The 11,910-nt window shown below is 40.2% G+C and overlaps 1 protein-coding gene across 1 annotated transcript; it reads right to left on the bottom strand.

Annotated features, from left to right (window-relative positions):
- Positions 1 to 3,661: 3,661 nt before the first annotated feature.
- GAPT (GRB2 binding adaptor protein, transmembrane) lies at positions 3,662 to 8,704 on the bottom strand. Its single transcript, XM_055421719.2, has 2 exons — positions 8,593 to 8,704; positions 3,662 to 5,370 (listed from the first exon to the last, which is right to left on the bottom strand). Exon 2 carries the CDS (start codon positions 5,082 to 5,084, stop codon positions 4,608 to 4,610), a length of 477 nt encoding a protein of 158 aa, XP_055277694.1. The 5' UTR covers positions 5,085 to 5,370; positions 8,593 to 8,704; the 3' UTR covers positions 3,662 to 4,607.
- Between the last annotated feature and the right edge of the window lie 3,206 nt (positions 8,705 to 11,910).

Here is an 11,910-nt window from a genome sequence, read left to right as displayed (position 1 = left end):
GCAAGGGCATACAACAGGAAAGGAATTTGCAAAAGAACTAGGAAGGGGAGACAGGGAACATGCTGCAAGGGATAACACATGGAAGCCCTAAAAGAGGGTGACTGACTTACCACTCCTTGAATTGTGAAACTCCAGCTGGTTACTGTGGCTGAGAATAGCAGTCAAAAATGTGGAAAGGGGGTTAGATGGTGGTCCCTTTTTTCCCCTTTCCTCTGTACAGCCCAAAGTCCAGTCTCTCCACTGGCTCAAGGGCACCTCTGCTCCATCCCTTCTACCTGGGTGGCATCAGCTGGCCCAGAGAGCTGCCGTAACGGGACCAAGCTCACCTGTACTGAAATGGCAAAGAAGTCTCATGGCACTGAATTTATATTAAAATATGCCTTAGTATATCCTAATGATTTGGTTAGCAAGCATAACTGAATACATTCTATAAGCAAGTACTGATGAACAAGCAGAGTAAGACAGAAAATGTTTCTGCGCTCATGAGGCTTCCATTCTAGGTAAAGAGAAGACTATAAGCATACATATAAACACTTGTCAGGCAGTGATGAGTACTATAAGGCAACTAAAGGTAAAGGGTCTGAGGTCCACGGTGGGGGGGCATTTCAGATTGGGGGGGTCAGCTCTGAGTAGGCATCTTTTGATCAGAGTTAAATGAAGTGGGGAGTTCACAGTGTGACTCGCTTAAGGAGCGCATTCAGAGCTGAGAAAGTAATGTCCTTAAATTCAGTCCTCCCCTAAGTTTGGAGCACTGGCGAGAAGGCTAGTGACCACATAAGCACACTTCCACACCGAGGGTGTGTGCAATTACCAGTGTTTTTTTTGTTGTTTACTCAGTCACGTCTGACTCTTTTTCGACCCCAGGGATGGTCGCCCGCCAGGCTCCTCTGTCCATGAGATTTCCCCGACAAGAATACTGGCGTGGGCTACCATTTTCTTCTCCAGGCGATCTTCCTGACCCAGGGATCAAACCTGGGTCCCCTGCATTGGCAGGCAGATTCTTTACCATTGAGCCACCAGGGAAGCCCGCCAGGGTGTTTCCTAGTAGCCGATTGTTGTCTACATTCAACAAGGTTAGAAAGGCAGCAAAGGCAGACAACTTCTTCCTTTTTTTCATATCTACTTACCTTACTAGGAATTCTTGTGTGGGGTGTGGGGGCGGGGGCTTTGGGGAGGATGACAGAGGAAGTCAAGGACATCATCATCCAACTTCTCTTTTGACCGTACTCTCCATTTTCTGTCCCCTCTCCTGTTTTCTATTCTTGCTTCTCTCTCTCCTTCTCTCATTTCCTCCTGCCTCATTTCTCCTCCTCCTCCTCTTTCTTCTTCCCCGCCTCCCCTTTCAATTTTCTTGCTTCTATCTGCATTCTTTCTTACAATATTTCTCTGCCTTCTTAAAATCTCAAAAGTGAAAATCGTCCTTGAGAGACAGAAAACAAAGTTAGTCTAAGTCAAACTGACAGCAGCAGTTTGCACCTGAGTTATATTATTAGCAAAAGTAACCACAAGCACCACAAAAGGGAAAGAGGAAGGATGTTGGGGGTGGGGGAAGAGTACACAGTAGCATCAAATAAACTGAGGGTGACTTCCCTGGGGGGCAGGATACACAGTAGCATCAAACATAATGACTGCGGCTTTATTGTGAAATGCAGCAAGTTCACACCCGGGGACTGGTAGGCCGTCTCTGTAGGACCTCACGGCCAATGTCTGCCAACCATGAGCACTTGGCTCCTCGACCTTGAGCTCAGCCTGCAACTTGCAACATTTCACTTTGGTCTGACGTACACTTCATCATAGTGGTAATAATATAGCGGTGATATACTTCAACCCACTATTGATCGCCACAGAAAATGGGCCCTTGCTTAGCTTGTTGAAAAACCTTGCTTTATTACCTCCTGTTTACTGTTCAGACCAAACTCTTAAAGCAGCTTCTCCGGTACCCTTCTGTGGTTGGTCACTTTGATGGTGAGACTCGTCCCCTTACGTAATACCATCTAGCTGTTCTGGATCAACTCTCTTGCTCATTCCAGCCTGATGCCCAGGAACCTACCAGGACAGAGATACTCTCTGGTGGTGTTTCTGTCAGGTTATTTTCAGCTACTATGATGGAGTACCAGGTAGGCATGGATATAGATTATTCTAACAAGAACTTCCTGTTTGAGACTTCAAAATGACCATCTGCTCCAGGACCAAGAGAAATCCTCAAGATCAACATAAATCCTGTCCTTCTCTGGAAAGTGCCTAGGAGCCATTTCAAACCTTGCCATGATTTTTTTGCCATGAAAACCTTTACAGATATTCATCAGTGAGTAATTAGTGAATGATAATCTTCCACTTTAGCGTGATGGACAGGGAGGCCTGGCGTGCTGTGATTCATGGGGTCGCGGAGAGTCGGACACGACTGAGCAACTGAACTGAACTGAACTGAATCTTCCACTTCCATCTTGAGCCTTCCCAATTATTTCTCAACCCAGCAGCTCTTTAAAAAATGTAATGTTATATCACTTGTCTGCTTAAAACTGTTTGTTAGATTCCATTTGCCACCATATTACAGCCTAAGCCACTTAGTGAGACTGATGAGAATTTGCATTGTCTGCTGTTTTCCTCCTTTGCTGACTTACCAGGTGTCACTTCAGTCCTCCCTCAGCTCCAGCCACCATGGCTATCCTTGAATTCCCAGAGCACCATAGCTTCTGTCATGCCTCAGATTTTTTCCATGTGCTGGTCCCATCCCCGTCACACCACATCTACACAGAGAGCCCCTTTCACCCTCAGGTCTCAGTTTAAGTGTCCCTTTAGACAGGCCTCCTTTGGTAATCTGATTAAAATTTGAATCCTTTTCCCCACCGAATGCCATTGTTCTCAAACACAGAATGCTTTTTTCCTTCAGAACACCTACTGTATCATTTTTAGTTGTATCACTCAGGGTCCACTTTGGGAAACAGAAACCATACCAGTTTGTTTTAAAATGGAGAACTGAATATACAGCATTAATTAAAAAACAAACAAACAAAAAGTATTGATAGACTGAAAAGACAGAAAGAGGCCATTGAGGTACCAGAGAGATAGCGAATGTAGGAAATAGCCACCATACCTAAGACTGGGGATTATCAGAAACTGGGAGGAGCACTGGGATCTGGTGCTGTAGGTGCCGTTTGTTTCCTGCTGGTCCCTTGGGAGCTTGGAGGAGGGCTGGAGGAACTGGTTCTCAGATACTAAGGAAAGGGTGCTGCTTGGCTGGTGCTGGCATCTCTCACAAGGTGCAAAGTAGTTGCTTCTAAGGAGTGCTGGAAGAAACTGGAAACTGCGAACCAACAGTGATGCTGGAGTAAATTATATGAAAATAGTACCTCTCAGGACAACAGGGAGAACGAGAAGGGGCAGGCCCCCTGTGCTTCCTGTTTATTGCCTACCAGCCTTCCTCTGTTGAGAGATCCTAATGTGGATACACCTGGCAAAGAAAAAAGGTAGTTTGCAGAGTTCCAGCCTGGGCAATTTAGAGCAGCATATCCAACGGTGGGTTTAAGAAGTATCACAGCTTAATAAACAGCACGGTAGTTGCTGATTGTCTTTTCTTTCATACTAGGAAGTGTGTGCTCAGGACCCACGTCTTTCTTTTCCCTGTTTTACCCCGTCCATGTGTACAGCACACTAAAGTAAATAGAAGGTACTCAATAAATATTCCTTGGATGGATGGATTTATTAGATTGTTTTCAAAAGTACTTAGCAAAGAGTACAGTTCAATTCTTGTCAGCTGAACAATATTGAGTGCCTCATATGGCAGTCTATAGACATTGGGGCTAAAATATGAATATGAAGCAGTTCCTTACTACTTAGTATGGGATTTAGGACATTTTCATATGACACTAAATTTAAAAAATGCCATTGCAAACACTCATATGTTTAAACGCCCAAAGAACTGAACAGGCAGCAAAATCTAGAGGACACCAGGAAAAGAAAAATGGTATACGTGGGTTTGGAATGATTCAAAGACTCAGATGGAAGAAGTTATGGTCCAAAGCAGGCTTGAAAGGGGGCAGACAAGGAAAGCTGAGGAGGAGAGGTGGGTTTGGCAGGTTTTGATGAACACAGAGAAGTGAGAGATTAACATAAGTCACTGGAAAAGTAAGTTTGAACTGTGTAAAATTCTGGAGTTAGAATTCTGAGTAGTATGTCTTTGGCAAAGAGGAGACAGTAAGAGGTTTTATGGAGAGGAGTGATGTGGCCACTGGGAATGTTTTCTGAAGACAAATCTGGCAGCATCTCAAGGATTCTGCAGTTATGCGGCATCACTGAGTATGTAGGAACTCAAGCCAGAAAGACTAGTGAGCAGACGGTGGCAATCCCGAGCCAGAAAAGTGGTCCAGATAGAAAAAGAAGGAAAAGATAGCAAGTAATGCTCAGAAGGAAGAATCAATGAAACACATTTCGGAATTAATCCAGGGCAAGAAGGATGACGAGGATTAACCCACAGTGATATACACAGGATTCAGAAGGGTGGCAATAAAGGAGATTGTCAAGTTTCAACAGAAGAACTTGATGGTATCAGTACAATAAAGTCTCAGCGAATATTTACCCTCCAATAATTAAACACACATTTTGCAAAATTAATATGAATCTGGAAGAATATATATGTCTTCCTCTTGAGGGGCTTCAGAAGCACTAGGCTTCTCGAAGTTATAATAGTCACACGGTGTCTCGTTTCCGTAGATATGCTCCTCAGGATTGGTCTGCCAAGTATTTTCATACAGTTCCTTGTCCGTTGCTCCTTTAGCTTTGGGAGGGCACACTTTCACATTTTCATAGTTGTCATGGATGTTAGTGTCCTTCCCAGCAGAATGGTGGTCTTGAGTTTGAACTGAGATTTTACGCCTTGCGCCGATAAACTGGGGACTCAAGAAGAATGTTTTAGTATTGTCTTTTCTCCTGCTTCTTCTCCTTTGCAAAAACTTTGGTAAGGTAAATTGCACGGTATTCTGGTGTTTCCAATGCCAAACACACCCAATTCCACAGATCACCAACAGTAAAAGAAGGGAAATTCCTATAGACACGGCCACTGAAGTATTTCCACAGATTTTCAGCATCTCTGCATGAACAGTGTTGTCACTATGGTGAAGCCCTTAATGAATTCACAGGTACAAGCCACTGTAATTTCTCGTAAAGTATGGTTTGAAAGTAATTTCTGAAGCTTGTTTTGGCATTTCTGTTTCAGATATGAAAGGACATTATATGGCAAAATCTTGGTGTCAGAGGAGAGATTGAGTAATCTTGATTTTGGAAGCTGGCTCTCGTTGTATCTGATGATTACACAATTGTTATTGTACAATTGTACTGTGTCAGAAGGGATTTTATCCAACTCCGCTTCCTTTGCTATCAATGAATCACAAAATGAAGCACAAATGAGTGGAAAATAATAACAGAGTAGAAAACTCAAGACAGGGAAGGTTGAACAATCTGCCATCTAGGTGCCTGCTATAAATTAAAACATTCCAATTGCATATTTAATACATAGCATAATAAAAAATCTGCCAATTTCTACCACTACATTAAGTATTAGCATTTAGTGAACTCTTCCTTCAAGATAGAATATAGCACTAGTTGCAGCACTGGGTTTTTGCTTTAATATAGAAGGCAGTACTAGTTGTTGTATTCAGTGAGTTTTTACTTTAACGTAGAATACAGCCCTCACTGGTGTGAGGGGGTGGGAGAGTTAAAATAACATGTCTGCTGATGTCTGGGTGGTTTTATCAATTAGATTTCAACATAGCTTTTGACAATAAGGCTAATTGTCTTTAAGAAAAAGATAATGCTTCGAACACAACAGGAGGAAAGGGACAAGAGTACAGATGGATAATCATTTCTATCCCCTATCACCTCCTCTGTGAAGCCTCGCCTGGCCCTCTTTCTAGTGGTTGGAGACCATGTCTGTTTCTTAATCACACCTTACTTTGTATCCCCATATTAAAGAGTCAGTTCTCTGTTATAGGGGCTTCCCTTGTGGCTCAGCTGGTAAAGAATCCTCCTGCAATGTGGAAGACCTGGGTTCAATCCCTGGGTTGGGAAGATCCCCTGGAGAAGGGAAAGGCTACCCACTCCAGTATTCTGTCCTGGAGAATTCCATGGGCTATATAGTCCATGGGGTCGCAAAGAGTCAGATGTGACTTAGTGACTTTCACTTTCACTTTCTCTATTATAGCATGACAACTTAAATTACATGAAATTGTGTCTTCCTATCTGGTTATATAGGGCTTCCCAAGAGAGATCAGGTCTTTTCCTCTGTATATTCCTAGAGAATATGTTTAACACCTAGCACAGAAAAGACAGTCAATATTTATTGAATAAATGATTAAATAAACATAGGACTCCAAATCTAAGCATCTGTTTAAGCTTATATTTTAAAATGCAAGACACGTCTTGTAAAGGGTACAGTGTGTACTTAAAAGAAGAAAAGAGTCCTTTGATGTAAAAACAAAATACCTATAACCAAAATACTTAAAACAGAATCTGAGAGTCTTCCTATCACTAGTCTAATCACAACTTCCAGCAAATAACTTTCACTTAATTAAGATAATTTTATAGTTTTAACTGTTGATGTTTTAAAATGGCAGAGGGGAGAGAAACTGGAAGTATTCAACTACTCTGAATGTTCCACCATGATTTTATCAACAAAACATTACTGCTGTATGTTTTCAGACTAGACACGGATATACTTACATCCAACATTGTTTTCATCATTGTTGTTTTCTTCCAGTTTTATTGAGATATATAATTGATATACTACACTGTATCAGTTTAAAGTATACAACATGATGATAGGACATTTGCATGTACTGTGAACTATTTACCACACTAAATTTAGTTCACATCCATCAGCTCAGTTAAGCATTTTTTTCCCTTATGATGAGAACCTTAATGATCTACTCTTTTAGCAACTTTCAAATAGACACTACAGCATTGAAAACTATAGTCATTCAATTTCACAGTGTTTATGAGATGATGATCATCAGCTACTGAATGTCCATCAGTAGTATGTAGTTACTTGGGGTCAGCTTTTAAACACTGTTACATGGATTATCTCATTTAACCCTACCATGCACAGCTGTCATGGGAAGTAGATAATACTGTTATCCTTATTTTATACATAGAGAAACAAGAGGATTAAAAGGTTAAGTAACTTCTTTAATAACTAAGAAGTGATTAAATCTGGATTCAAGCAATATTTTCCCCTAAATATTATTCTTACCCGGGGCTTCTATAAATGTCTGTCAAGGACTAAATTTTTATAGATGATTAGCTCTGAGGTTCTTGGGGTTTGGAATCGTATCTTATTTATCTTTATATTACCAGCAGCAGTACTAGACACAGAATAGCTGGTTTGTTAAATACTTGCTAATGTATATAGCAACCTGCATTAGGATAAAAACAGTAATGATAGACGAGAAAGAAAGAAACCCTGAAATTGTGCCCTGCTCTCAGTGAGTACTCACGTACAACAGTGAACATTTCTAAACTTGTTCAAGGTTAGAATACATCAAATGTGCAAATTTTCAATCTGGCATTTCACATAAAATACTAAATTAAATACGAGATGCAGCTGATTTATAACATTTCTTTGATAAAACTATAGGGACAGGCACCCCAGACTGCAACACCTTTTAATCTCTTTGGAACTTTTGTAGGTTCCCTCCTTTCTAAGGCCAGACACAGTGCTTTGTGTTCAAGGTTTGGCAAGGGACTTCAACCATTAGGATCCCACTTCCTTTCTGCAACAGCTGAGAACTGACCATATGTGAGATATTTTATGGTATTAAACTTAAATAATAACTCATTTAAGTAAATGTTTGCCAGCATATTTGAACAAAATTTCAAATATTGATTGAAACTAATCAGCTTTTTTAAAAGTGCTATGATTGCAACAGAAGCAGGAAGGCTTACCTAATGCCCTCTGAGGATAAGGTAATATATCGCTCTCTGGATTTCCAAGAGGAGAATTTACTTTTAACCATCTCTGTCGTTCTGTGTAGAGCAGACATTTGAGTACATTCCCCAAATTAAAACTGTTTATCAAAGAAGTGTTTACTGAGATAAAGACAAGGACACATCTTAAAGGAAAATAAATGTATCTGTTCCCTTTCTTCAAAATAATAGGAAAAGCCCTGTAAGACGGAAACAAAGAACTACTAGAATGGGAGCTGTATGCTAAATAAGAGTCCTTCAAAGGTAACTTGTATGGTTCACTTTGCCCAGTTTGAAAGAAGACTTTCAGTGTTGGAAGACAGTTCCAACAGGTATACCCAACCATTATTCATTTGTCTTAAAATCACAAATTGTTGACAAACTTCTGAAATGTTAGTCAGATACTGCCCTTCTATTTGAAAACAAGGCAACAACAAAGCATAGCCTTGTACTTGTGAGCCTCTCCACTAGTAAGGAAACATTAACCTCACAGGTTGTAAACTGGTTTTTCAACATACGGCCACCTAATGTTACACACACTGTGTTTGATAAGATAAAAAAGCCATGATTATTTAAAATGAACTACTATTTTATAGTTTTCATTACCCAAATACCTTAAAGCAGGTTCTTACTTACCTTGAGATTTGTATGCCAAGCTTTCTTTTGTTCTTTTGGTTATGTTTCAAACCCGCTTTGGTCTAGAACTTGTTCCTCTTTTCACTCTTCACATAGGTCAGTTACTTCCCTCTTTACCCCTCCTTTCAGATGATTTCATACTTGCAAAGTTTCCTGGCTCGAGAGGAAGTTCTTATCATATACATAAGAACTGAGATAAATGGTATGAGTTTTTGAATAAGCAAGTCCAGCCCTTCACCTTGACCTAGTAGTAATTCTCCAACTGTATCAGAAACTGATGCATGAAGCCTAGGTGGTCTTTCATTTGGACAATATTACTGTCTTCACTTTATTTTTATTTATTATTCTTCTTTAAACATCAGAAATGTATTCTCTCCCATTGTGGAGGCCAGAAGTCCAAACTGAAGGGGTGGGCAGGGCGGTTCTTCCGGACACTCCAGGGGAGAATCCATCCAGGCCTCTCTCCTGGCTTTGGGTGCTCCCTGTGTTCCTTGTTTTGTAGACACAGCCCCCCCATCTCTGCTCTGTTGTCTCATGGCTTCTCCACTTGTCTTTTCCTTCTGTGTACCTTGTATAAGGTCACTGTCATTAGATGCAGGACTACCCAGATAATCCAGGATGATCTTTCCTCGGACCTTTCATTTATTTAAACCTGCAAAGATCTTACTTCTAAATAAGGTCCTGTTCACAGCCTCCAGAAATTAGGATTTAGATGGCTTTTGCGGGGGGGTGGCAGGGCTTGGTGGGAATCACTATTCAACCCATTAAAATACCTAAAAAATTGTGCATTTTACCTTTTGATATTTATAACTTTTTAAAAGTTTTATACTGTATGTAATCCTCAGGCAGTCCCCACTTGAGAATCAGCATTCTGATTGCTTTTTTACTTGCATTTTAAAATTTTTACAAAGAAATATTTTAAAATAAGGTAACAGGTCTTGTTGATTAATCTGCTTGTATACTAGCACAGTCCTTGCTCCCAATACTATCTTCCAGTGCGCCAGATTACATCAATACTTGTCAAACCAGTCTCCCAATTTCAGTTCAGAATATGCTAATATTCTTTGAAACTGATAAGACAGGATTTCCTAACATATATTCCGAAGTGCCCTGCTTCTGGGATCTTCTAGAGGTATTTCACCAAGTAAATTTGGGAAAGACTGCTCACCTGGAGACTCACAGGCACCTCAGCATCCTGAAGGCTGTGAGCAGTCTTACAGTAAGCAAACAAAACCAACCAAATATGAGAGAAAAACTGCTTAACTTTCTTTAATTATAGTAGCCAGCATTCTCTGGGCACTTACTATGTATTCTAAGCCTTCATATGCTACTCAGTAAACCCTGAACACAACTGGATGGGAGAGGACTCTATGTGTCCTCTTACAAAGGAGGGAATGCAGGCAGAGTGGTGAGGTGGTCACTTCTCTGTGCAGCTGGCATCTACCTCCAGCACCTGTGTGCTAACGCCAGGATTCACGCTGTCTCGCCAGGCTGAACCACAAGTTTCCATCACATAACCCTTATTTAACAGTACCTCTCAGAGGACAGCTCTTTGGAATATCAATGTGGGAAACGCTGAATTAGACAGACAAGATGATAAAGTAATGGAAACTTTGCCTTTTAAGCTGTACTGGAACTTTTTCAAGCACAGAGGATAAACTTTGTGTAAAGTGGTTTAAAAGAAGATTTAGTTACTAAGATACCAGTTGGACATTTGAAGAACGAGACGGTCAATACTGACTGAACATTGACGTTGTGCCAGGCATTATGCTAAGCAATGCGGGTGCAATAGTGAACTCACTCCCTTGCAGCACCTAAAGCCTAGTGGAAAGGCTTATCTGCAGATCTCTTCAGATCAAGGCAATAGGAGCTAAGAGAGACACTGCTACACACAGGCAGTGGGGACAAGGAAAAGAGACATCCAGCTCAAAACTGCCAGGAAAAGGAAGACAGGAGCACGGCCTCACAGGGCATGAAGGACACACTCAAAGGCAGAACAGCAGTGTTCTAGGCAATGATCCCAGAGTGCAGGAGGTATAAAGTTGTGAAGCTTTAAATGTCAATTCAGTCTTTAGGCCTACCAGTATTTTACCTTTAGCTGCCCTTCCACGTAATAATACAAACAGAAACACACATACACACATGCACACAATCTGCAAGTAATGTAACAAAGATAATATTTATGTAAAATTATGCAATCTACTCTAGAACTCAGGGCAACTGGATATCCATCTAGACTTCGTCTTTTAAAATTATGGAAAGTTGCTTCACCATTTATCACTTTAGTTTTTGAAAGATAAATAAAATGAAGGGATACTGCCTGGCTTTTTCTCCAGAGAGGATTTTTAATTTTAAATAATAGATATAACCTTTCCTTGAATTTATAAAAAAGATGCTATATACATATTTTGTCAAAATAGAATTATTGTAGAATCATTTGTATGAATCAGATATTATGTCTTGAGTTCTGTTTTCCTACTTTCCTGTCTTTTGCCTAGCAGGACATATTTTATTCTCTTCTTACAGTTCCCTTTGTAGATGTGGTTGGGTGCATTCAGGTTGATATGTCTGTAGACAACAGTTCCCTTTTTAATCATAGTGGTTATGGTTAGGTTTTCTTTCTATCATGTGGTTCGGGTAGCAGAGGGCCTGGTAAGTTATTTGTTCTCTAGTGTCACTTGGACTAAATAGTTTATCTAAATAAATTTTATTCTATTACTTGATGATTAACAACCAATAAACTGTGATTCAAATTTCTAGCCATTTCTTTTGTGTAGTTAATATCTACTTATTTTAACCATGTGCTTTTTCAGGTGCTTAAACTGAGCAGTATCAGTGACAATAGACATGGACAAATGTTTGTGTAGGTGGATTTTATTTGAAGGCATGCTTGACTAAAAAACATTTTCCTGGACATTCTCTGTAAGGAGCCCTTGAACTCCATGCTACTGGTTAAAAGCATTATGGAAACATACATTTTAGCATAAGGCATTATGTTGCATCGGAAAGGTAATAATATACTTATTAGCTAGCAAATTCATTAATACTGATTGGTTTATGGGATTAGCCACAAAGCAACTAGAATTTTAATGGAATGAGTCAACTCATAAAGTTTCACTGTGGGGACCAAGGAGTTAAGAAAACTTTAAAATGAGGAAATTGAGCAGTTGAAGGTAAGGAGAGAAGGCATGAATAAGAGGAAGTCAAAACAAAACCACTGTTGCTTTAGCTATGCTTAATGTCGATCCTGTTAGCAGCAGGCAAACCTAAATTATTGAATACAGAATTTTGAGGGGGGTGGGAATGGACTTTCTGAAA

Source organism: Moschus berezovskii, chromosome 18 (assembly GCF_049115385.1).
Source record: "Moschus berezovskii isolate FMDL1 chromosome 18, NW_MosBer_1.0, whole genome shotgun sequence".
NCBI classification, from domain to species: domain Eukaryota; kingdom Metazoa; phylum Chordata; class Mammalia; order Artiodactyla; family Moschidae; genus Moschus; species Moschus berezovskii.
Note: the sequence above shows the minus strand (reverse complement) of the source record. Positions and strands in the feature narration are given on the sequence as shown.